The 27561-nt window shown below is 38.7% G+C and overlaps 1 protein-coding gene across 1 annotated transcript; it reads left to right on the top strand.

The window, feature by feature from the left end:
* The first annotated feature begins 6845 nt into the window (after nt 1-6845).
* Nucleotides 6846-27134, top strand: LOC127421374 (dyslexia-associated protein KIAA0319-like protein). The gene is made up of 22 exons (XM_051664394.1): nt 6846-6984; nt 9024-9162; nt 9782-9917; nt 11757-12091; nt 13809-14064; nt 14258-14362; nt 14645-14742; nt 14819-14906; nt 15045-15137; nt 16088-16220; nt 16815-17043; nt 17221-17344; nt 17433-17565; nt 17745-17893; nt 18171-18322; nt 20831-20969; nt 21265-21424; nt 22270-22412; nt 22510-22632; nt 22730-22820; nt 24967-25055; nt 25608-27134. The coding sequence occupies exons 3-22, from the start codon at nt 9803-9805 to the stop codon at nt 25802-25804; spliced, it is 2952 nt and encodes a 983-aa protein (XP_051520354.1). The 5' UTR covers nt 6846-6984; nt 9024-9162; nt 9782-9802; the 3' UTR covers nt 25805-27134.
* The last annotated feature ends 427 nt before the right edge of the window (nt 27135-27561 follow it).

Raw genomic sequence — 27561 nt, 5'->3', positions numbered from 1 at the left:
GTTAATCATGTACATTTGATCTGACTTCACTGGACAGGTCCACATTGTACCATCAAATGAAGTTTATGCATTTGATAACAATCAAATGCTGTCAATATGACTAGGTTGCATGCAGACAATATAGTGACACAAGAATGACACTCGTTTTATTCATTTCATAGTATAGATGCTTAGGTGAAATACCGACTGGGCCAATGGGGCCAGTGCCCAGAGGCCCTTGACTACCAGTTGCCCGGGGGGCCCTGGACTGCTAGGTCTCACGACCCATCAACTTTAAAAACAAATGTTTGTATATGCTTAAATGTGTGGGCCCCACAGCTTATACAAGGCCCTCTCAATAGAGCCCTGTGACTATGAGGGCTCCCAGCCCTCTTATAAGACCCTTTTGCCTTCCTATTTCTAATTACAATTTTTGAGTCACTCTTTAATCTTATAACGCTGCCTGGTGAAAGTTACCATGCTCTTCTGGAAGTAGAAGACCTTGTAAAATAATTTCCAAAATAGCTACCTTCATATTTTGATGCACTCATCTTTTTATGTGAAATCTTTGCTGATTTTGATAAAGTAAAATTAACAATAACATTTATCCTGTTACTGATATTTCAAAATTAGTATTTATTGAATTTAAGCAACGTGCTGAAAATGTCATTATTTTATAGATAAATAGGTTTAAACATCTTTCAAATATTTAATTTTCTGGGCTGTTGAACAAAAATGTTTATTATACTATTCATTGCTTTAACTACATGTTTGCACTACATTACAAAAAATAACTTGGTTATTTTATTGATATTTTAATTTGTGTGGTTCAAAAGTACTGATGAAACTAGATACATCAAATTTGTTGAGACAAACTATGATATTCGTTTGACAAATCCATGTCTGAAAGTTTAAAATAGTTTTAAATGCTTGAAGTTAGACATTTTTATAGGTTTAACAGTAAAAAAGAAAGAAAGAAAGAAAGAAAGAAAGAAGAAGAGAGCATCTTAAAGCAGATTAAAGGGCTTGTGTGTAAGTTTTGACAACTAAAGTTTGAAAGTACAAACATTCCAAAACAGACTTGTAGCTCATTTAAATATTCTGTCAATGTAATGTAATCTAGGGGATTTTTGGACACTGTGAAAAAGCTTAAATGAAGCCTTAGCAGGCATTTTCAATAGAAGAAGAATAATGGTAGCCAAGCTGTAGGGTCATTCCAAACAGAATATCCCAAAAAATTACCAAATGCTAGTCATATTCCGCACCTGTGCTAACCCTAATGATTTTTGCAGTTTACTATATTGCCTGCATGTTTTTATGAGAAGCTGATTAGAGTGCTGTCTGTTTTTTTGCCACTTCAGCACGATGCAAAGAGAGGCTGTGAGATTTAGATGACATACAAGCCATAGTGGTGACATGAGGACTCCAATTTTCCACTATTAGGTAAACAAGGATAGTTAGGACTAGCTTCAAACATTTTCACAACAGACAAGTTAAAAGACAAAAGCATCACCTGTATCAACTAACATCATGAATCAGATCAACATCACACTATAGTATCTGGCCATTTTTACTTCTCACTTGTTTGACTTTTCACAATGTCTTAGACAATATCTTAGTAAAGCTAAATTATCTCTGATACTGAATTGCTCTGAATGTTGAGATAATCTCTTCATCTTGTATATAACAATTTTGTGGCCAGATTTGAGAACTCATTGGTGTGTGATGTAAGTGAAGCAATGATATTTGTAAAAATAAAATAGATTTTTGTGGAGTAAAACAGTGGAGTAAAGCAGGTTTGACTGGTGCTATAAGAGATTTGTTTTGGAATACCACACATAAAATGTCCCTACTGTGTGATACCACTGAAATAGCTGTCCCGAGAGATCACGCTTGTCTTTGTGACAGCCTTAGGCTCTGTAAACAGCTAAAAAGAGTCAGGGGAGCTGCCCACACTTTTTTCTTTTTTTTTTTTTTTTTTTTTTTTTTTTTTGGCCAATCAGAGAACTTTTTCTGCCTTTTAACTTGTTTAGGTTTACTGGCATATCTTTTGAGGTCTGGGGTTTTGGAGAGTGAATGTGTACTGGTTGAAAGAATGGGGGAAGTTAACAAAATGGCTGAAATCGCATATAGCACCTTTAATAATAATATAATGTGGTCAGAAAAACCTGCTTTAGTGCAGTGTTTGAACCAGTTTCAATGCTCAGATACAGTACCCTGCCCTGCTACGGGACATGCTCTTAATCTCTTCCTTTGTCCCTTTCACAGTCTATGCAAACATACTGAGTCCTGTTTTGATCAATTGACCACTGGTGTGCTCACAGCACTGAGCTATATGGCCAATGTGAAGGATGCATATTATAATTACACATTAGCACAAGGTATATTTCCTCCCTCCTACAGCTTGCTTATCTGGTCCATGTATTGCAAAGTGTCAGAGGGAGTTTAGATAGTTAGTGGTAAAACAGATCAATTCCACTGAGAAACCTGTAAAACTGAATACACAGATGGCTTAAGGGCCATTTTTATATTAGATACACTGATATAGATTGCTGTAGGTCAGTCTGGAAGATAGCCCTGTTCTGACCCCTGACCTTGATGATGCTGTGGTATTGCTCCTTCAAAGCGTCTAGATACCAAAGCATTGTAAATCCTCTTAAGCAAGCAAAGGGTGAGAGTCTTTTGGTCCTTGTGGACAGATATGTTATCATTGATAGCCCTCGCCCACCCCCACACCAACTCATTCATGTCTGAGGCCCCAGATGTTTCCCCAGGACATGCAGCACTTTGTCAGCTTCCTGACAAGGTTTCCAGGAGATGTCTGTGTTTTAGCTACAGAGTTTGAAAGAATTACATACATAAAGCTCTGGAAAAAATTAAGAGACCACTGCAAAATTATCAGTTTCTCTGGATTTACTATTCATATGTTTGTGTTTGAGTAAAATTGAAATTTTTTTTAATTCTATAAAGTACTGACAACATTTCTCCCAAATTCCAAATAAAAACATTGTTATTTAGAGCATTTATTTGCAGAAAATGACAACTGGTCAAAATAACAAAAAAGATGCCGTGTTTTCAGACCTTGAATAATGCAAAGAAAACAAGTTCATATTCATTTTTAAACAACACAATACTAATGTTTTAATTTAGGAAGAGTTCAGAAATCAATATTTGGTGGAATAACCCTGATTTTCAATCACAGCTTTTATGTGTCTTGTCATGCTTTCTACCAGGCTTTCACATTGCTGTTGGGTGACTTTATGCCACTCCTGGCACAAAAATTCAAGCAGCTCGGCTTTGTTTGATGGCTTGTGGCCATCCATCTTCCTCTTGATCACATTCCAGAGGTTTTCAGTGGGATTCAGGTCTGGAGATTGGGCTGGCCATGACAGGGTCTTGATCTGGTGGTCCTCCATCCACACCTTGATTGACCTGGCATGGAGCATTGTCCTGCTGGAAAAAACAATTCTCAGAGTTGGGGAACTTTGTCAGAGCATAAGGAAGGAAGTTTTCTTCCAGGATAACCTTGTACGTGGCTTGATTCATGCGTCCTTCACAAAGAAAAATCTGCCCGATTCCAGCCTTGGTGACGCACCCCCAGATCATCACCGATCCTCCACTAAATTTCACAGTGGGTGTGAGACACTGTGGCTTGAAGGCCTCTCCAAGTCTCCGTCTAACCATTAGACCAGGTGGAGGATCGGTGATGATCTGGGGGTGCTTCAGCAAGGCTGGAATCTGGCAGATTCGTCTTGTGAAGGACGAATAAATAGTAAATCCAGAGAAACTGATCATTTTGCAGTGGTCTTTTAATTCCAGAGCTGTACATACATACATACATACATGGGTAGTTGACTTTAAATACTTTTGAAAAGTTGATATCAGTTGTCTGCGATGTGAAATGTAGTGCTGGGTAGATTACTTCTGAATTGTAATCTGGTACTTATTTCAAATTACATGACTAAAAATGTAGTCAGTGACATAATCTCTTGGATTACATTTTTCAGGTAATCTAATCTGATTTCTTTTGGTTTTCACCCCTTTATTCTAAAAGACTCCACTTACCAGGCACATATCAGCTGTAAACTAAATTTAGAATGAAAAATTTAAAATATATAAAAAATAATAATTAGAGGGAAATTATGAACAATTTACTTTGCCTGATTAATATGTAACCATGTAATCCATAAAAAATAACTTTAATCTGATGAGTATTTTAAAATGTAATTTAATTACGTAATCCAGATTCAATGTAATCCATTATTACCATCACTGGTGACATGCTGTGCTTCATTCAAACTATTTTTAACAACATTTTGCTATTTTAATATACATGCAGTTTTTTATGACCTCATATTAAGAGGAAAAAAATAATCTGTTGCACAGCAGATCATTCATTAATGAACTAGGAGAAAAAAAGGTTAATATAAAACGTCTAAAAAACTAAAAAGGAAATGTAAATTGTAACCTAAATTACTGATGCTGATAAAACAAACAAACAAACATACAAACTCATGAATATGGTATATGCCTATTGCCTACCCACTTTCATGCACACACATACAGACATAGAAAGAACTCGGCAATAATGTTCTGCACATGCCACATTTCTGTATCTGTACTTGAAAATGTAGTTGCTGTACTACAGGCCGAAGTGACTGCCTCCATGTGGGGTAGTGTTCCCATGCAAGACTAGTTAAAGGGAGAAAGAGTTGTTGAGCCAAAACCATGTAAGTAAAAAAGGCGACAGCGATCTCTGGTGTTCAATGTTATTTAAAGGTGCTTTATGTAAGATTGACAACAAACGTTTGAAATGGGTACTGCAGTCCAAATTCAAAATATTGGAGAGTTGTCTCCCCAGCCCCAGACTCGAAGCTCATGCGGGTTGTTAGAATGTTTTAAAGGATTTCTGGGCTTTAAGCTGTCTCCATCTTCCAAAGGCATCTCCAGTATTTGTACTTCTTTTAATAAGCCTCTGGTCATGGCGGTTTTTAGGTCGGGTGGAATCTGTTATCTCTGATCCAGTTTGTTTGCTGGCTTCATGGCTGCAGCACGCAGTGTTGTTTGCCTGAAAACTTGTTCAAATCTGGCAACCCGGCGGTGTCGAAATACTATTGGTGAGTGGGCAGTGGGCGGGATCACACAGGCCAAAACACAAACACAAATGCCGGCCCAGAATGGAAACTTCAGTGTAGAATATACTGGCTGTAGGATTGTTATCGGAGAAGCCAGTATTTCAGTTTCACATTTTTCCTAATTCTCTAATGACTTATTATGATCATTTTATGATTTAGCACAGTAAAAATATTACATATAGCACCTTTATTTAAATAGCAAGTGAAAATTTTCTCTTCTCTTAATAGAATGCAAAAAATAAAAAATAAATAAATAATAAAAAAAAACACAACACAAACAATATGCAGATAAACACTTAATAACCTTTCTGGGCAAAGTTGTAGCCAATTTTTCAACTTCGTTGCCATAACAATGTTATGTCAACAAACCTAAAACGACTGTAAAAATTACAATTTAAACAACTTTACAGCTCAAATAATACACAAGTTTTAACAGAAGAATTAATGTAAGTCCTTTTGTAAAACTATAAGCTTCACATTTCTGTTTTTAAACCCTACAAAAATTGGCCCCATTCACTTCCATTGTAAGTGCCTCTCTGTAACATCTTAACACATACATTTTTGTGGTAATCAACATTATGCCACAAATGCTGTTGATCGAGCTTAACTTGTATTGAACCCGGAACATTCCTTTAACATTACTTCATATCTATTAGTCTCAAAATGAGGCCTTCATTTCTCACCCTGAGATGAGATAACTAGACAAAATTATAGGTACCAGGTGCTGAGAAGATGTGCCAACACACATTGATTCTATGCAAAAATAAATAAATAAAAACATCAGAATTATATATTGAAAAAAAATGTACTATTATAATATTTAAAAATACCTGTTAAATATAAACCTAAATGAAATTACATTCAAATATATTTCTAAATGTAAATCTACATTGTTGTTATAACAATGTAGATTTTTAAAAACTATGCATAAATATGCATAAACATTGGAACTGTAAAAATAAATATACAGTTTTAAATGTCTAATTTAGCATATTTATGGTTTAATACATATATAAAAATATCTGTTTAAAATAAACCTAAATGAAATTAAATTCAAATATATTTCTAAATTAAAATCTACAATGTAACTCTACATTTTAAATATAAAACTACATTTTTTTAATCTAAATTGTATTTTATTTTTTCTCTGTTTTAGGGCCTCGAAATTAAAAGCGGAAATGACGTTATTAAGGCGAACGTTGCAGCCATATTTGTGAGTGGCATTTTAATAATGTCCCCTCAAGCAAAACAAAATAATATTTATAATATTTAATTTTCGCTAAATATCATATACATAAATGTAAATATAGTCAAACCAATCCTTTGTTTTTGATTCTTGAACAAATATATATCAAGACTTTTCTTCATTCAGATAACAAGAAAGCTGCAGTATCTATATGTGGTTCTTTAAATCTATTTCTATAATTGTTAGCCTACCTCCTGGCTACGTGTTTTCTTTTTTCTGTATTACTGTAGTTCTGGATGTACTTTGTGTCTTGTCTGTTGTTCTTTATTGTAGTTCAATAAAAAAAAATGTTTTTTAAATGTGAGTGGCATCTTCATTGCTTTATCATTTGCAAAATTCATAATATTATTATAACACTCGCGATACCCTAATATTTTCATAATTTTCCTTAAACTGTGTGTACATGTTGCTATCTGTTCTGTTCAGTCCTCTAACTCTAGACTTTAAACATGACGACCTGGTGTGCGGGGCGGAAATGTCATGCAGTTCGTAGTGTGCGTGTGCCTGTATCCGTGTGAAGGTGTAATTGCGAGAGATTAGTGACCCAGATCGAGATGAAAACAGATTCTGCTTTAAGGGTCTAATGTCTTTTCGTGCGACAACAATCTGACTGACAGTGAGCAGGTGAGTGACATCAGTCTTACTCTGGTAGTCAGTAAGCATAATTTATTAATGAATACAGAGCGAATCGCGCATTTTGAAGTTATTTCATATTTAGTAGTAACCAACACAGAACAGCTGTTAGCAGCATGCCTCTCGGTTATCCTCCGGTATTTGCCGAATACCTGCCTTAATCACGCGATCTTAAAAAAAAAAAAAAAAACACTGTCGATGAAATGTGACGTTTTTAATCTCTCTCTTTTTGTGGGGGATTACGAATCTAATGTGCACCACCAGCGCGCGATGTGAGCGCTCCCAATTTGCAGGTTAAATAGTGAATTTAAAAGTAAATTTTTCGTATTTTAAATTCTGATTTGTATGTGCTTGGCCATGAACAATTTTAAGCATAATTTAAACAGAGAAATATGTTAATGTCATCAGTTTAATGATTCATATGAATTAAACGATTTGCAAACTGCTTGTTCATTTAAAGATGGCCTGTCTCCGATATAAAATGTTTTTTGTCAGTTTGTCGCATGCTTGCACAGAATGCCTACCATGCAGGATTTGCCTAATGAATCCATTTAACCAGTGCGTTATACTGTGTTTTAGCTGGCTGAAAGAAGGCCTGCAATGACAGCTTGTCAGCCCGGATCTTCACACCTGCGTGATTCCTTGTCTTATTCACATGCCCGAATATAATCGTCCCTATCTGTTCTGTATCAACTGCGCAACCTTACCATTCACGTCAAACTGGACTCTGTAATGCCCACGTATAATTTGTCTGTCCTGCTTTTCAAAACCAGTGTGCTGCTAACAGCTATGTTGGCCTAATTTTGAAACGCCCCCAAAAATAAAATAAAATAAAATAAAATAAAGGGAGTAACTGATTAAGCATTTAACGTCAAAGTGAGGCTTTGTGTTAAATGGACATTCTCTTACAACGTGACAATAGCTTCCATTTGTTTATTGTTGTTGGTGGAGTCAGTAGGAGAATTGTTCATGTTGCCTCTTCAGTGCCCAAATGTTTTTTTTTTTAACTTGATCTCATTTAATGTTTTCTTTTTATTCACGTGACAATTTTTTTCTCAGAAAATGCCATAATCTGTTCTTTTTAAAATGACCAACACTGTGTGGGGGCAGTGGTAGCTCAGCGGTTAAGGCTCTGGGTTATTGATCAGAAGGTCGGGGGTTCAAGCCCCATCACTGCCAAGATGCCACTGTTGGGCCCTTGAGCAAGGCCCTTGAACCTATCTGCTCCAGGGGCGCCGTATCATGGCTGACCCTGCACTCTGACCCCAGCCTAGCTGGGATATGTGAAAAAGAAGAATTTCACTGTATATGTGCAAATGTATAATGTGTGATAAATAAAGAAAATTATAATTATAACAGGTTCCCAGAATTGCTCACAGTGACACTATGCATCTACTACATACTTCTACTACAGTTCATGTGCTCTGATGAGAACTAGACTTTTGGTTTTGCTTGCACTGAGCCCATAGACTTTATATACAGTCTGTGATTGAGCCTTACTTTAAATTGACCTCATTTTGTTTAAAGGGGTAGTTCACCCAAAAATGACAATTCTCTCATCATTTACTCTCCCTCATGCCATCCCAGATGTGCATGACTTTCTTTCCTCTGCAGAACACAAATGAAGATTTTTAGAAGAATATCTCTGCTCTATAGGCCCATACAATGCAATTGAATGGTGACTTAAAGTTTGAAGCTCCAAAACTCACATAAAGGCAGCATAAAAGTTATCCATACAACTCAAGTGGTTAAATCCATTTTTTGTTTTTTGATTTTTGGGTGAACTATTCCTGTAATAAATTTGATTATGTTTCTTTCAAAAAATGTGACATGTCTTCTGTTTAATGTTTCAGTATTGTGTGTCTGAGATGGCTTATTGAAAGATAAATCAGTAAATCAATAATGGTAGTGTGTGTCAATTTTCACATACAAGGATTAGATCAGGACACTTATTTGATTTTACTAACATAACTGAGATGAGTTTTGCATGTTTTTGTCATAAATCAGAATTGTGATTCATTTTTTAACAGAAGTCCCACTGACTCCCACAGTATTCATTGTGGTGCCATGCTGCTGTGGGCTCAGGAGGTGTTTGTGTGGATGACTCTTCATCTGTCTACTCACATCTCAGTTCATTTCCCTCCCACAATCACTGTGTTTTCTGTAAAGGTACATTTCAAATTTTCTGTGATATTACAAGTAACATTATTTCTAATATATATATTGTTGATTGTGGAGCCTGGCTAGCTCAGTGGTAAAAGACGCTGGCTACCACCCTTGGAGTTTGCAATCCCAGGGCGTGCTGAGTGACTCCAGCCAGGTCTCCTACGCAACCAAATTGGCCCGGTTGATAGGGAGGGTAGAGTCACATGGGGTAACCTCCTCGTGGTCGCTGTAATGTGGTTCGTTCTCGGTGGGGCGTGTGGTGAGTTGAGCGTGGATGCCGCGGTGGATGGCGTGAAGCCTCCACATGCGCTATGTTTCCGTGGCAACGTGCTCAACAAACTATGTGATAAGATGCATGGGTTGGCGGTCTCAGACGCAGAGGCAGCTGGGATTCATCCTCTGCCACCCGGATTGACGTGAATCACTACGCGACCATGAGGACTTAAAAGCGCATTGGGAATTGGGCATTCCAAATTGGGTGAAAAAAAAAAAAACTATATACCATATATATTGTTATAGTAATATACATTAAAAAAAAAAGTATATGGTTTGTAGTCAAGGTTTATTATTTTTTACTTGGTGACATGAATTGACTGTATGAGTTTGGTATCCTGTTTGTAAGGTCCTTGCTCTTAGTTGAAAGATGCCCAATGCAGAGCTGAGGATGCACAGGGGGAACTCCTTCCCCTGGAAACCGCTAATGCAGTCCAGACCCTCCCTGTACCTGGCCTGTCTGTATTTCCTCTGCCCTGTTACTGGTAAGCTGTTCCTCTAGCTAAAGCCAAGGGAGCACTTCAAGGTTGACGCTTGTCGCACTTTGATGTTTCAAGTCTGCGAGCAGTTTGCAACAAAACGCCCCAGATTGTGGTTATCTTACAGCTCAAACTACCTAGCCGACCAGTTGTCAGGGGTATGCACTGTGTCCCAACAAATGAGCAAGCATCAACAAGCATCAGCCAGTGAGGATGAGAGAGCACAAGAGGAGAGCAATGCATTGGGAAGCAGAAACTTTTATTATTTTTTCACTTTCTGTGCAAATCAGAGCAAAATTAACTTCAAGCCCTTCCTTCATGTTGTTCATTCAGATTTGAATTTCCGTTTCGACACTGAAGTTGAGGAGAAAAATTATCTTGTAATTGACACCTAATCTGTGATTAGTTGTGCAAAATATGCATCAACTCGACAGAAGGCAAGAAAATGATTCTTCAAATGTGCGCAGGGCGACAAGCTTCAGTCTTGTTGTGTGCACTTGGCATAAAGTGGCCTGATTCTCTTTTTTTTATATGTGGAATAAATCTGCATCAATACTATTAGAAATATGAATGTGAATTAAATAATAATTATTGCATCTCCATACTTTTGTTCTAGTATACAATAGTTGAGAATGGTATACTTTTGTTAGCCTGTGTCAGTTGTGTTTTAACAGTAACCTTTTTTACACAAGTAATCTTTAGGGTTTGTATGGGAATTTTGTACATGTGAGTGTATAATGAAGATTTGTTAGACTTATGAGTGATGGCACTGGTTTGGGGGACTACAATGTGGGAAGCATAATGGGCGCTCTGTGTTCATTTTCACAAAAGGGGAAAATCACAAAACAGACGTATATTGTGTCCCCACCCCCCAAAAAAATCTGCACGGGTGGGGCCTCCAACTGTGTCTTGCCGTTCAAGTTACACTGCTATCCCATAATAAGCTACTCTTGTTGTTATGGAAACAGTCTGTAGAGACAAAACAGTGTCAATGAAGGGATTGGGAAGGGGGTGGATTTTTAACTGGACTCTTACATCCTGTTTTCCAAATGGGCAACTGTAGGCACAGTGCAGTTAAGTCAATGTGTTGAGAACATGATAAATATCCTTGTCTTGTGGTGGTATGAAAAAGCATTATTTCCTATCCTGTCATTCTAGATGCAAGTCTGCATGCATAGGCTGTAAGACTGTCATGATGCCAAAATTGTATTAGTCGAAACCAATACCAATGAAATTTCTTGATTCTCAATGCCAAATTTTGATAAACTAATGTGCTATTGAACACATTGTGTTATTTCAAAATTTAAGTGTTAATATAAATGTAATCAAATTAAATTAAAACAATAGAATATAGCTTTTAAATATTTCTCAAGAAAATATGATTGCTTCATGTTTTTCCAAGTAATTATTCAAGTAAACAGTCACAAGGAAATAAATGGTTTTCTATTTGTCTTGCCAATAGGGTTGTTTGATTAATTTTAACAACAGAGTAGAGAGCTGTAAGTGTATGAGGCTGCATTTACACTTCAAGTAGAAAAATGCATAGATCCAGTATTTTGCCACATATCCAATTTTGTTCATTCACTTAAATGGGTGTTACATGAATACCTTGCCAAGATGGTTATTTTGATCAAAAAGTTCATTTGAATGTTCACATGCATAGCCGCATCACTGAGCATGCATCCTAACACTGATTAATAGGTGTTGAGACCAAAAGTGTCAATACCACAATGCCATGGCTTTTTGATGTTTGGCAATGTATGCCTTCACTGTCCATATTGTGTTAGAATATATCCTCTTTTCTCTTTTTGACTTTTCTTTTACACTCGTGTGTCCCTCTCTCAGGGGTTTCATCAAGCATTTGCACAGTAACAGGAGGCGTGCTGGGCATCCACTGGAGCAGCGTTATTGGTCTGGGGTGGCAGCCGCTGGCGGTGGACCGGGGAGGGCCTCGGTGCTGGGAATCCTGCTGCCTGAAGCCCTCCTGCGGTGCTGTGTGGAGCCTTGGTGGCCGCTGTGTGTTACTGGCCTGTGCTCGATCGGAAGGCTGCTCCATCACATCGCTCCCGCAGCCTCATATAGAATCTCTGGGGCTTTTGCAGCAGCTCAACAAGAGAATGCGCAGGAGGAGGAAAGCACGCCATGTTCAGGATGTCAGAGTCATTAGGGAGACTGAGCATGTAAGCTTCAGAGAAAACTGCATTTAATGATCTTAAAGGATTTCAGTAGAGCAAGACATTGGCTGTGTTCAGAATGGAATGCTAGCTTACTACTACTGTATACTGCACAGTATACACTGTATACTTCCCACTTTAAAAAAATAGTGAAACTTGTGCAAGCATGCGACAAACTGTAGATATTATTCCATGATCAAATTTAATGCTGCATTCCTCACTGTATTTGTCACATCACGTTGCATGTTGAAACTCAACAAGTGCCATCCAGTTTGCAAGTGAATGCAACTAGATGTAAAAATATCTTAACATCTGGTGGTCAGATGAAATAATGATTCAAGATAGAGAAGTAAAAAATTTAGCTGGTTTTACTTCTGGTTCTTTCATCACACTGGAAAAGGAAGATCAAGCTCATACACTATTCTGTGCAGAAAGCTCGGCAAATAGAGTAGGTCATGCAGGTGTTCTGTGCATACAGAAAATTTGTGTACTGTGCACAGTATACATACTACATACCTCAGCAATAGCGAGAGTAGAAAGGTAGGATTCTAGTGTTGAAAATCAAGTTTAAGGCCCGTACGTGAACGCAGACGCTTCTAGCTACGCAAGCTTGATTTTGTGGGTTGTTGCATTCCGAAATTTTGTCCTATTGCAATTCATAGCACAACGAAAGTATGTATTGCATTCCCAGCATTGCCACAAGAGGACATAAGTGTGAACTGTCTGCTTCTACTGAGTTTTTTTTTTTTTTTTTTTTTTTTTTTAAAAAGGAATAGTTCACCCAAAAATGAAAATGTTCTCATCACTTACTCACCCTCATGCCATCCCAGATGTGTATGACTTTCTTTCTTCTGCTGAACAGACGAAGGTTTTTAGAAGAATAACTCCCCTCTGATGGTCTGTGCAATGGTGACCAAACATTTGATGCTTCCAAAAGCACATAAAGGCAACATAAAGTAATCCATAACACTTCAGTGGTTTAATCACTGTCTTCTGAAGTGATACAATTAGTTTTGGGTGAGAAAAGACTAAAATATACTCACTTTATTATGAACACTATGGTCCTCATAAAGTGCCCGACATGTTCTTCTGCTGTTGTAGCCTATCCACCTCAAGGTTCGACATGTGCATTCTGAGATGCTATTCTGCTCACTACTATTGTACAGAGCAGTTATCTGAGTTACCGAAGCCTTTCTGTTAGCTCGACCCATTCTAGCCATTCTCCTCTGACCTCTGTCAATAACAAGTCGTTTTTGCCCACAGAACAGCCGCTCACTCAGTTTTTTTTGTTTTTGGCACCATTCTGAGTAAATTCTAGAGACTGTTGTGTGTGAAAATCCCAGGAGATCAGCAGTTACAGAAATTTAAACCAGGCCGTCTGGCACCAACAATCATGCCACGGTCGAAATCACTGAGATCACATTTTTCCCCATTCTGATGGTTGATTGAAGCTCCTGACCTGTATCTGCATGATTTTATGCATTGCACTGCTGCCACATGATTGGCTGATTAGATTATCACATTAATAAGTAGGTGTACAGGTGTGCCTAATAAAGTGCTCGGTGAATGTATAACTAACACAAAAGCCTACGTTAAGCATGATCTACCACATCATGTTTTGGTAAAACATTTTCCAAACACTCGCGTCTGTGTTTGCATACTTGCGTGAAGTATGTTTCTGGCCTAACTCTTGTAAACTAACGTGAGATTTGAATCCTAACAGGACATTTCACAGGTCCAGTCTGTACATCCCACAGCATCGTTGACTACAACCAAAGGTCTGGCTCCTGCACATACAGCAGGTGAAACCCTGATCCATTCCACCAGTGGCAGTGGAGAACAGGTGGATCTCTCAGCATCTGAGCATAGTTCAACATTGGCAGCAGACACTACGGATCATTCAGCATCCAACAACAGTAATCAGTCACCACAAGCCACATCTGACACCCATTCAGTGGCTCCACCAACAACACCAGCTGGTACAACATACTACACTCAATAATTATGTGTTTGTACTATTCACCACCTTTCTTGTGAGTTTGTCTTTTACAAACTAAGTAAACAAATATCCAGTTATACAACTATTACTTTCAACTAACCACACTATTTTACAAAGCAGGTGTGTGTGCAATATAATGAAACATTTGTTTAATGTGTTTAATTTGTTTCAAGTAATAGTGCGGCAACTAGTTGTATCTGCTGGCAACAGCGTGGAGGTAACTTTACCGCGCAATGAAGTGGAGCTGAATGCTTTTGTAGTGCCAGCACCCCCTTCAGGTACTGCTCTAAATAAGCTAGCTCATGCCCCTTTGTAACTGTCAGTGTCCTAGAGCCAGTGCCTCTAAAATTTGCTGTTCGCAAATCAAGAATTGTTTACGTCAGAAACAGCAACTCATTATTTTAATGACAAATATCATATTTTGGGATTTATTTCTATGAATTGTATTTGTTATAGTATCTGACAATTTAGAAACAGCTTGTGATGGCAAGACGCTGAAATAAATTACTTTAGAGGTTAAAATATGTTCTCTAATTCGCTGTCTCTGTTAATATCTTTAGAGACTAACTATGCCTTTGACTGGCGTTTGAGGACACATCCAAAAGACTATAGTGGGGAGATGGAGGGTAAACGCAGCAAGACGCTCAAGCTCAGTAAGGTAAATAAAATTCACCTTTGGAGAGGCGCTTTGTTTTCTAAAAGTTCCTTATATTCCAAACGATCTTTCCCATTAGCTGACAGTGGGTCTATATGAGTTTGAGGTCGTAGTGGATGGTGATGGGGCACATGGGGAAGGATACGTCAACGTTACTGTCAAACCAGGTAACTGAGTTTAGTGATGATTTGCCTGCAAATTCTAATGTACGAGTCACACTCTGTTTTGTAAGCCCGTATGGAGTTGTTGAAGGCATATAGATGTCAGTAAAATATGTTAAAAACCTACTTTTCTGATTTCTATAGAGCCAAGAGTGAACAAGCCACCTGTTGCTGTGGTTTCTCCAAAGTATCAGGAAATCTTCTTGCCAACAAGTTCCACTGTGATTGATGGCAGCCGTGCGTATCAGATTGTCTTTCGCTAAACCAGTTTTATGCACTTGCATTATACATCAGTGTTTTAAAATCATGCTTGCTGTATGTTGTACATGTTAAGTACAAATCAAAGTGACGGAAGCAAAACAGTGCTTGTTAGGGAATACTGCTGTTGAAGTCAATATTACGTGGTATTGCATCACATTGTGACATAATGCAGTATATTATTATTTTTTTTTCTTTATTTTTTATATATATTTTTTTTATTTCATCTATTTAAGCTTTAAACTTAATTTGAATCATCATTTAAATAGATTCTTAATGTGAGCAATTATGTCTAAAATTAAAAAAACTTCATATTAGCTATGCATTCAACAACACTTGCCTCTGAGAGAGCAAATACAGATATCTTACAGCTAAAGGCCCTGGTATGCTTCGCTTTTTTATGTTCCAGATCGGATCGCGCCCGGTCGACCAGGGTTGCCTTTCAAAATATATTATGTTGACCGCAAGAGATGCGCAGAGACAAGGACTATCCTTGTGTCAAGAAAATCTGGGCTGTGCGCGGTCAGTCTGCACGGACTGTGCTGATGACGAAGTTTGAGTCACGTATACTGTGCATGGCGCGATCACCAACACAGACAACCGAAGTACACTTTGGCCCTAAAGGTCACCACAGTGTCTCCAGAGACACTACAACCATACATAGACAGGCCTAGAATAGAATATTATGTATAAAATATTCCAATTGTTAAACAAAAAACAGGAATTCACTACAGTGGGCATTTATTTGTCCCCTCATTTTAAACATCTGGGGCATTTTGGAACTTTCTGTGACATTTTTGTCCTGAGCCCGGTTCATTTCTGACACTGCAGTAATGTAAACCAGAACTAAATTTACCTTCTGTTCTCTACTGTGACAAAGGATATTAAATTAAATATTTGGGGTTATAAATGACCTGTCTGTTTCACAGAGAGTACTGATGATGATAAAGTGATGTCATGGCATTGGGAGGAGGTGAAGGGGCCACTTCGAGAAGAAAAAGCCTCCGGTGATACTGCCATTCTCACCCTGAACAACCTGGTTCCTGGTAACTACACCTTCAGGTAAATTTTAACTCCCATCTTCCCACTCACATTTTGGTCAGTTCATAATTTTTTCTCTTCAGACTTTTACTGCAACCTTTTGTTGAAGCCTCCAAGCTTTAAACAAGCATTGGATAACTACTACAAAACTTGGCAAACCAGTTTGTCTTTGTAAACTTTAAACTGAAGATATCAGGCTGACATACTGTGTTTGTACATGACACATTTTCTCAGAACTGTTTAAAGACCCTAAAAAAATAAACAACATTTGACAAATTGACACCATGTTTCTGATGTTACAATAACTTTAAAGTACTCCAATCCCAGCTTAATTGCAGAGACAACTATGCTGCAAGTAAACCATTCATAGGACGATTTCTCTAATAAGTAAAAACACTGTGGCACTATTAAAACATTTCTCTTTGTTTGAGCATCCCAAGTAGCCTTACATAGCAACATTAGTTCAACAAATTATGATCATTTGGGGCTGGATTATCTGTTTGTTTGACCATTAGTAGTCAGGGGTATTGTTCAGGGAACCTGTCTGAAAAGCAGCTCTGTTTGGTGATGCTAAAAAAATTTGATTATACTATTATAATTTTTTCATCTTTACAGTCTCACAGTGACTGACTCAGATGGAGCTCAGAATTCAGCCCAATCCATGTTATTAGTCAACAAGGCCACGGACTACAGGCCTACAGCTAATGCTGGTCCCAACCAAGTGATCACACTGCCACGCAACTATATCACACTGTATGGCAACCAAAGCACTGACGACCATGAGAATCTGTCCTATGAGTGGTCACTCAGCCCTGAGAGTAAGGGCAAGGTGGTGGAAATGCAGGTACATTAAACAGAAACCATTATATTGCATTATACACTATTATTAGGGTTTAAACATCTATAATTAGGTGTTTACTGGCAGGACAGTTGTAATTCTATGTTTCAGTTTTGTTAGAAGTGTTATCTATGTTAATCAGTGAGTGGATTAGTCTACATACCTTTGGTTTGTTCTCTATAGGGTGTGAGGACGCCCATTCTGCAGCTTTCTGCCATGCAGGAGGGTGATTATACCTTTAAGTTGACTGTCACTGACCTCTCTGGGCAGCAAGACACGGCTCAGGTCACTGTCATTGTCCAGCCAGGTATTTTGTAAATACAGAGCATTTACTGTGAATCTACTGTTTAAATTACTGTTTGTTCCTGAGTGCCCTTTTTGTGAAATCACACCAGAGAATAACAAGCCCCCTGTAGCGGATGCAGGCCCAGACAAAGAACTCACGCTTCCCGTCGATCGGACCACGCTGGATGGCAGCAAGAGCAGCGATGACCAAAAAATTGCCACATATCACTGGACAAAGACCAAGTCAGTAACACTCGTACTCTCCCTTCTTATTCATATTCATTTATATTCATAATTCTGGAACTTTTTGAAAATGAAGTAGCTATTTTTTATATCACATGTGTTTTTCAAAAGCGCAGGGGCTTAGTAATCTTATTCATTTAACAGTAGACTCATAGTTTATATTTTTGATGGTGGCGCAGGGGCCCGGATGGGGTGAAAATTGAAAATGCAGACACTGCTGTTGCCACGGTGACAGGTCTGCAGGAGGGCGAGTACACTTTCATGCTGACTGTGACGGATGAAAGGAAACTGGAGAATTCTGATGCAGTCTCTGTCATTGTCAGGGAAGGTACGTGTACTTTAAATCCCTAAGAAAGTTTTGGGGGACAAAATTGTATTATTTGATTGTAAAAAAAACAATAGAAGTCTATGGGATGTCCTGATTTAAAAAGCTAAAATGAGTTTGTGTATGCCTGCATGTGCATTTCTATTTGCAGATATGCAAATTATTTGTTAGAAGGCTTGCTTATGCAATTCATGTGTAACTGTAAAAAACCATCAACCTGTTCTGTTTCTATCAATCTGTGATACTACAAATAATTTCCCTCCTTGCTTTTTCAAATCAGAGGATGACCAGCCGCCCATCGCCAAGGTTCTGTCTAGTCCTCCAATCACTCTACCCATCCGCACTGCAGTTCTGGATGGTTCCCGATCATCAGATGATAACGGTGGTATCAGCTTCCTCTGGAGCCGAGAAGACAGTAGCCCAGCAGCAGGGGTTAGTTCTGTTTTATTCACATTGAAAATGCTCCAAAATAGAGGTGAACCAATTGTGGATTTTGCAGATGTCTAAGGAAAGATTTCTAAGAAAACGTTTTTAAAAATTGGCAGATAGTTTTTAAAATCAATTTATAGAATATGAAAAAAAATATTCTTAGCCTTTCCTTACTATGACTGGGACAGACACACACCAATCAGCCACAACATTAAAACCACCTGCCTAATATTTTGTGCCCTCGTGCTGCCAAAACAGTGCCAACCTGCATCTCAGTATAGCATTCTGAGATGATTTTCTTCTCACCACAATTGTACAGAGCGGTTATCTGAGTTACCGTAGACTTTGTAAGTTCGAACCAGTCTTTTGTTTTTGGCACCATTCTGAGTAAATTCTAGAGCCTGTTGTGTATGAAAATCCCAGGAGATCAGCAGTTACAGAAATACTCAAACCAGCCCATCTGGCACCAACAATCATGCCACGCTCCAAATCACTGAGATCACATTTTTCCCCATTCTGATGGTTGATGTGAACATTAACTGAAGCTCCTGACCCATATCTGCATGATTTTATGCACTGCACTGCTGCCACATGATTGGCTGATTAGATAATCCCATGGATGATTGTTGGTGCCAGACGGGCTGGTTTGAGTATTTCTGTAACTGCTGATCTCCTGAGATTTTCTCACACCAGAATTCTAGAATTTATTCCGAATGGTGCCAAAAACAAAAAATATCCAGTGAGCGGCAGTTCTGCGGATGGAAACGCCTTGTTGATGAGAGAGGTCAACAGAGAATGGCCAGACTGGTTCGAACTGACAAAGTCTACGGTAAATGCTATTCTAGGTGCGGGATGGCGCTGATTTGGCAACACGAGGGGGACCTATACAATATTAGGCAGATGATTTTAATGTTGTGGCTGATCGGTGTAGACGCTACAAGAGTCCAAAATTAATCAAATCCCAGATGCAGTCTATTGTTCAACTAAAATCCAATAACCAGAAAAAATTAAGATTTGGTGCATAATGCAGAACCTTTAACTATAAACAAGCCCAAAACACACCGTGGACTCTTACAAACCCTGTTACAATCCTCTACGTATAAGTATTTACCAAATTAAGCTTTTTATAACCTATATATTCACCAGATGTAGCGTTTTGCCTCTATTTATTTCACCAGATTAGGTTTAATGAGCAATAAAGTTTATTATTGTTCACAAGATATGAATGAAGTTGGTGACACAATGTACAGTATGTGCTGAAGGAGCACGTTTCTGTATAATTGCATTTTTCTTTGCATCCTCCCGCTTCAATTTAGAACACTTGATTATCTAATCAAAATAACAAAATATGCTCTGAAGTAAGAATAAAAATATGGATGAATAATATCAATGATGAAAGATTTATATACAGCAAATCCCTATTATGTTGAACCAATCCGCTCCAACTGTAGAATCCTCTAGCGCCAGCCACAGAGGAACACGGAGGAATAAAAATAACTATCTGCAACTATCGGCATAGATTGCCAAAAACCAATAGTTCCAAAAAGCAGCTATCGACACCGATTAATAGGTAAAACCGATATATCGGTCGACTACTTCTCTAAACATTCAAATTACATTCATGGCACTGTTGAATATTCAAGCAGTCATACTGTTTGTACATCTGAGAGACTGTGTGATAGTGACAGAACTAGTGGGACCGGTTCATTTGGTGCCATTTTTTATAAGATTATCATAGTGTCTTCCACAATGGTTTGGTGACTTAAACTTAACAAGGAACCATACAAAAAAACTGATTAACAACAGTCATTATGATTCTCATTGAATTGTGGCCTCTTCATGTCCACTCCGTGGACATCTTTCATGCAACAGGAGCGGAAAGAATTTTCGTGTAAATTGTTTGTGAAGCCGTTCTGATGCAAATTTACAAATTCATGAAACTTTTCCTATTTTCAATGATGCTGGTGATGTGCTCAACTGAACCAGATAAGGTTAATAGTAGTGGACATTCTCCTGCTGGTGTGAACTGAACTTTTTTTTGTACACTTAAGCCTTATGTCAAACCATTATTATTGAACTCTTGGACTGTTCAATTCACAAAAGAACCTCTGATGCCAGAACATGCGATAGATTAAGTTCCTCACTTTCTTTGTGAACTCACCAGCGTGTTTGCTAAATTAAAAATGTTGTGATTTGAATGCAGTTCATTTTAAAATGCTTTCATTACTGTTTCCACATATTCTCATTTACTAGCACGTCTGATGCCTTCCTTGAAGGGCGTGTTTATAGGCGTGGATTATGATAATTGTGAGTGAACATGCACATGCCCCATTTACGAATGTTTGGAATTCACTAACACACACACATTTAACTAACAACTCTGTGGTGTACGAAGCGTTTTTGAATCCGGAGGAAAGTTTTTGTGAAGGACCATTTAATGTGGAAATTACTCCGAATTTACTGATATATTTATGAGTTTCATGAATGAGGCCCTGTGTCTTTCTCTTGCAGGATATCCTGAATAACTCTGACCATCAGGCAATGCTTTTTCTTAGTAATCTGGTGGAAGGGAAATACACTTTCACACTGACTGTGACAGACAGTAAAGGAAAGACCAGTACTGATAGAGGCACTGTGGAGGTTCGAGCAGGTCAGTATGACTGTAAAATAAAAATTACATTTGAATTACATTACATCTTTTCCACATATGCTGCTAAAGTCCACATGGCATCAGGGTACAGATCACACTGTCAGATGTTGGTTTTTTGTTTGTTTTGTTTTTTGCAATAATGGCCGGCTGATTGCATTATTTATTTTTCAATGTTTGTATGCTTACAATGGTCTCTGTTTTTTACACTCTCACTGCGTAACACAAAATACTGTGTACAAAAAAAAAAATATATCGTTTTTTTCTTGCCCTTCTTTCTGCATCTTCTGTTTGTCAGATGCCTATGAACGAGACTTGGTGGAGCTGATCCTGGAAGTTGCCGTGACCCAGGTGTCTCGAAGACAGAAGGATATGTTGATACGACAGGTTGGGGTCCTCCTGGGCGTCCTGGACAGTGACATCACTGTGCGAGAGATTAACGCCTTCAATGAGCATAGGTTTGTCCAGCTTAGTTTAGGAACAGGCTTTTATTATAGGTGTGATCGTTTCTAAGTTTGTGAGCAATGGAGGAGTCAATAGACAGCGAACTGTCAATGTGAATATTTTATTACTCTCTCAGCATCATACAAAACTTTAACAAAAAGGGCTCTTGGTGGCCAAAACACACAAACGGGTCAACAGTGTTTGTCATATAGCTACACAGGAACAGCCTCTGGTCTCTCTCCCACTCTGACGGTCTGGTGTGCCTCTTCAGGTCTCCTGCCACCTTCACTATAATTAGAGACAGGTGTTAGAGTTCTCACAACCCAGGTGACGAGCCTTACCACTCTCCCTCTCCCGCAGAACGACACATGACCACACCCCCCATGCCACAATAGGGAGTGCTAAACTTAACTGCCCTTAACTGATCTGATTACAGTGCCTCATTGTTTTGAAAGGCAACTTCAGTACCCTTTACTGGAAATGTTGCAGTTATGTTTTTAATCTTCATTGATATAATGCTTAATTGAACCTCAACGATTAGCACCTTAATAGTTTAGGGATAGTTTACCAAAAATAAAGAGTCTGCCATCATGTACTCACCCTCATGTTGTTCCAAACCTGTATGACTTTCATTCTTTCTTAGAATACAAAAAGAGATATTAGGAGGAATTTTAGGGACTGACTGCCTCAGTCACCATTCACTTTCATTGTAAAGCAAATAGCAGCGTGAAAATTCTTTAAAACTTCTCTTATGTTCCAATAAAGAGGTTAAATGGAGTAAATGATGACAGAATTTTCATTTTTGGCTAAACTATTGCTTTAACTTTTCTGTACATGACAATATTATACTTTTTTCCAGCACCCGCCTGGTATTTCTTGTGTCTGGAGGCCCTGGACGACCCCCCTTGTCTGGCCATAGTGTTGCTATGGAACTACGCAACAAACTTCGCAAGCAAAAAAATGACTTCCTTATCTTTAAGGCCCGAAGGGTAGACACAGTCAGTAAGTATTGATATGGCTTCATCAAATGCCCCATTACTGTTTATATTGCAGCAGTATCCAGCTCTGGCCTGTTATTGACTGTCTGACCTTTCCCCAGTCTGCCAGCTGAACTGCTCCAGTCACGGGGACTGCGATTCCTTCACCAGACGCTGTGTTTGCCACCCATTCTGGATGGAGAATTTATTCAGAATTTATCTTGGTGATGCCGAAAGCAACTGTGGTAAGGAACTTGAAAAATAGGAAATAAGCTGTTTTAATTAAGCTACTCTTTTGATAAAAATTCAGTATGATGTTTGTGACTGGATGTTGTCTTTCAGAATGGAGTGTTTTATATGTGACTATAGCATCATTCATGATCGTGGTTGCCATAGCAACTGTAATCTGGGGTATGGTGTGCTGCTGTAGAAGGTAAGGGTTAAGCCCTGTTCAAACTGACAGCAAATGTATTGCTGGATGTTGTTAGGTCACTGTACTGTTGGTCGCTAGTAGGTTTTCCCTGCTTTTATAGGTGTTTGGTTATTGGTGGGCTGCGCACCCGCCATAGCTTTCAAAAAACTGATTATAAATAAGATCTGTTTCTGGATAAAATATATCATTCGTTTTAGACAAGGAGTCAGTTTGCTTTTGCTAAAAAATAACATTCTGCAGGGGAATGCATTCGTATATTAATTACAAGAGTGCATAATATCATTAATAAGATAAATAATCACCAGTGCATGCATCAATTTCAGAATGCTGACAATTCTGACACACAAAATATTTCGCTGTTTATATTTTATTTCGCTGCATGTGGGCAGAGACATCATACAGTTGCTGCGTCATGTTGCTGCTCATTTGCATAAAGTTTAAAATGTCTAAACTTTTGTCAAGTTACTGGACATGTCCACATCACCAACGGTCGCTGGAAATTGCCAAAATTATCGTAGGAAATTATTAACCATGTTTACATGCACTTCAGAAACGGTTTATTGCAGGGTTTTTGCAGAAAGCGGCATTCTGAACCGTCATGTAAACAAGAACGGCTTTTTACGCACGCCGTTTGAGGGATTAAGAGAAAGCGGTTTAACGCCTTGGTTTCTACCAGAGAACATGGTTTATTGTGGCCATTACAGGTTTGTTTGGAGTGTGCATGAACAGACTGGATAAAAACGTCATAAGATGGAGCCCAACAACAAGTGAACAAGTTTCTTGTTCCCCTGTCTCAACCTCGAGATACATATCCTGAGGTTACCAGAGCCTGCCGGATCCAGCTCTGGTTCTGCCTTATGTCCGACTCCCACTGCCACGTGTTGCTGAGTGATGACGACCAACTGCAGCCTATGCCAGCCAGACTTCACTTTAGTCTACTACGATGGACCTCACTGAGGATGAATTGATGCAAACTCCAAGACATGGGACTCAGGATGGACTTCGCCAAAATTACCTGCCATAAGCTTCCAGCTGGACTTCGATGCCCCTCATTGACTGTTCCCTGTATTGTCTTAGTCAACGGATGGACTACACTCTTTTAAAATGGAATATATAGACAATGAAATAGCTGCCAACTAAAGCCTTCATCCGCTAAATAACAAAGGATACTGCATCTACGTGCACTTCCACAGTTAATACAGGATGGACTTTGTCACTAATCTTACAGTTCATGCAATATCATTTTGTTTAAACAGTGGCCCATAATATTTACTTAGTTTACTAATTTAAACCATGACTTGTTCTACACATAAATAACTGATATTGGCAGAATATTCATGCTGTTTAGCCAGAAGGGCACTGGCCCCCCCAAAGTGAGCCTCGATTCTCCCAGGGTTGTTTTTCTCCATTAACCATCTTATGGAGTTTTTTGTTTCTTGCCGCGGTCGCCTTTGGCTTGCTCACTTGGGGGTATAAAAAAAAAATATGACTTACTTATTAAAGCACAATGATAAGACATTACAGCTTTATTTTATGTTATAGCATAATTTCCTGTACAGATGCCTTGAAACGACATCTGTTGTGAAAAGCACTATACAAATAAAACAAGACTTGACACAGTGAAAAGAATTCAACATTTCTGGGAGTACAATGGGAAAAGCACATACACTATAAACTATACCCATTTATACACACCAATATAAAATATTGACAGTCCCTCACGTTCGTGTATATGCGCTCGTACATTGAGTTTTACATAGAGGGAAATCCCAATATTGCAGCACAAATCCACTGCATGTTGCGATGGAAAGTTAAGGAAACAAACATGGCAACAACTTAGGAATGTCTGGTAATAAAATAGTGAAGTGTTCCTCGGATGCCATGTTTGTCATTAACACAAGTGTCGCTAGGAAATTATGTTGCTGTGGAGAAACTGCTTACTGACTGAGCATGTATACAGAAGTAAAGAGTACCACTTATACGGTACATGTACGCGGAAACGCCACTTTCTCGCAATAACTCGCTTTCTGGCGTTCATGTAAATGTAGTCAAAGTATTCCTGTTGCTAAGTTTTTATGTTAGAGCTTGTTTGATGTGTTGCATGGTTGCTAGCGATTATTAAAATTGTATATGCTGTCTCGAGCAGAAGGAAAAACAAAGCAAGACGAAGGAGTCGGTATAAAATGCTGGAGAGAGATGAGCAAGAGACTCTGGAATTAAAGATACCAAGAGCAGGTAATAAAATTAATTATAGTAGGTAGCTCAGTGGTAAAATATGCTGGCTACCACCCCTGGAGTTCGCTAGCTCGGTAGTTCGAATCCCAGAGCGTGCTGAATGACTCCAGCCAGGTCTCCTAAGCAACCAAATTGGCCCGGTTGCTAGGGAGGGTAGAGTTACATGGGATAAATTCCTCATGGTCGCTATAATGTGGTTCGTTCTCGGTAGGGCGCGTGGTGAGTTGAGCGTGGTTTCCGCTTTGGATGGCGTGAAGCCGCCACACGCGCTGTCTCCGCGGCAACGCGCTTAACAAGCCATATGATAAGATGCGCGGGTTGACGGTCTCAGAGGCGGAGGCAACTGGGATTTGTCCTCCGCCACCCGGACTGAGGCGAATCACTACGTGACCACGAGGACTTAAAAGCACATTGGGAATTGGGCATTCCAAATTGGGAGGAAAAAAATAAAATAAATAAAATGTAATTATCCATAGAAACTAATAAGTAAGATTGAATGATAATGTCTCCATAAGGAGGACACAACAGCTCATTCTTTTCTTTCCTCTGCAGGTCGCTTGAAGTCAGTTCCTGCTCCCACATCTTCTGCACTCATGCTCTCAGATTCCGATCTGGAAAGTGAGGACGGCCAGGCAGGAATCCCTTGGTCTGACAGAGAGCGTGGAAAACTCCTGCCACCTCAAAATGGATCTGTTCGCAATGGCCAAGGCCCCCATAAACCTAAAATACAAAGGGAGGCGCTGCTTTAGCGAAAGCAAACCTCACTATTGCACCAACACACTGTTCACCCCTCATCAAGGTGTCTCTAAAGACAAGTTTTATTTTAAAAGGAACCTGAAGGACTTAAAGGTGACCCCTGCAACTGCTTCCCAGGGTTGAATCCCTGCCCATTCTGAGCCAAACTGAAAATATATTCATACCCTAATGGTGGAAAGAGACAGAAACATTGCATTAATAACAGGGAATTTATCCCTTGGCATCTGTCTGTACAGAACTTGCCAAATCTGTAGAGCCACACACCTCAAAAGACATTGAGAATGTATTTACTTAACTGCTGAGAGAGACTTATTGTACAGATGGCAACTGGAAAAGGTTTTGCGTATCAAAGTAGCTCTCTTAGGAATACTTCCTCCCACCAGAATGTTACACAGAAACAACTGAGCCTGCCTCACTGTCCTCTCCCTACAAGGCTTCCTGATACGGCAGCCTGTCACTTCCAAATGCTGCCCGGCACGCCAGTTGAGTTTTCTTTGGTAATAATGCAGACAGTGAGTTCTTACAATGCCAAGTTGTATGACTGCATGAGAAGGGTTTTTTTCATTGGTTATTTTTTATGGTTTGCATGTATTCAATTGAGAATGTGTGTGCTGAGTTTGTGTCTCTTTGGTCTTGTTGGCTGTATGTGTATGTCTGAGGTGGGTTTTGCCACTTTTAACACCAGTGGAGTATATGGAAGTCTGCAGCATAAAAGCCATGATTGCCAAGGTTAGGAAGAGGCATATCTTACACTGGGTAACATGTTGGATGTTACACTGGGAACGATCATTTGATTCACACTCCTTTCTTCACTGTTCTTGAGAATGGATATGATGGGACTAAAAGGGTATGGCTTGCTCCTCACCTCATCATCTCAAACCCAGATGACCTTTTACAGTCATGTCAGTTTTAAATTTATTTTAGTCAGCAAACTTTAAACAGGTTTTGTTCTCCTGGCTTGCATTGGAACTGAATTTTTCTCTTTTTGGTTTTCTGATATTGCTTATTCATTAGAAATTCTCGGTCTGTTTTAAAATAAGTTTCTGCTCATCCTTTTGAGATGAGGCACTCCCAATTCTAATGTTCCTTGTATTGGTTTGTTATGAAGGTCTGAATGTTAACTATATGATGTGTGTGTGCAATCCCCCACGTCTTGTACATTGTGAATGCATGGGTGTTTGAACCCCCTATGCCAGAGACTGGAAAAAATGAAGGGATTCCTTTTTCTTTTTTTTTTTATCCACTAAAAACAAAAATGAAGTATTCCATTTCATGTGACTTCTAAAACAACTGGATTTAATAAAATTGAAAATATATTTACAACTTTGTCTTTACCTTTTTTTTTTTTTTTTTAAGAATTCTACCAAGACCTCTTATGACTGTACACCATTATGTAAACCTTACCAAATAGGGCAGTGATTGGGATAGCAATATGCAAGAACTGATTACTGAACCACAAGTTTACTGATTTTACTTGTTGCAGAAGTTACAATTAAATTATGGTCAGCTATGTTTATACATAGCTGAGTACATGATTTCTGTCATCTATACTAAAAAAAAAAAAAAAAAAAAAAAGTGTACTACAACAGTTTACTAGAAATCCAGTGGTGACACCCACCCATACATATGTCCAGTGAGAGGGATATATCTTTGGAAATTTGTCAGTGAATGGACTGAGCCACTGTGATATCCTTTGAAAACCATGTCCATTTATTTTTGGTCAGTAAATTCAGTTACTTATGAGTGTATA

The sequence above is a fragment of the Myxocyprinus asiaticus genome, chromosome 30 (assembly GCF_019703515.2).
Source record: "Myxocyprinus asiaticus isolate MX2 ecotype Aquarium Trade chromosome 30, UBuf_Myxa_2, whole genome shotgun sequence".
NCBI classification, from domain to species: Eukaryota; Metazoa; Chordata; class Actinopteri; order Cypriniformes; family Catostomidae; genus Myxocyprinus; species Myxocyprinus asiaticus.
The sequence above is the reverse complement of the archived record's forward strand: the minus strand, read 5'-3'. Positions and strand labels throughout refer to the sequence as shown.

Excerpts from the sequence above, each read along its gene's own strand:
- LOC127421374 (XM_051664394.1), top strand. The coding sequence starts at position 9,803 with ATGCCCAATGCAGAGCTGAGGATGCACAGGGGGAACTCCTTCCCCTGG. Across the intron at positions 14,907-15,044 it reads CAACGTTACTGTCAAACCAG|AGCCAAGAGTGAACAAGCCA; the intron begins GTAACTGAGTTT and ends TGATTTCTATAG. Across the intron at positions 21,425-22,269 it reads AACGCCTTCAATGAGCATAG|CACCCGCCTGGTATTTCTTG; the intron begins GTTTGTCCAGCT and ends ACTTTTTTCCAG.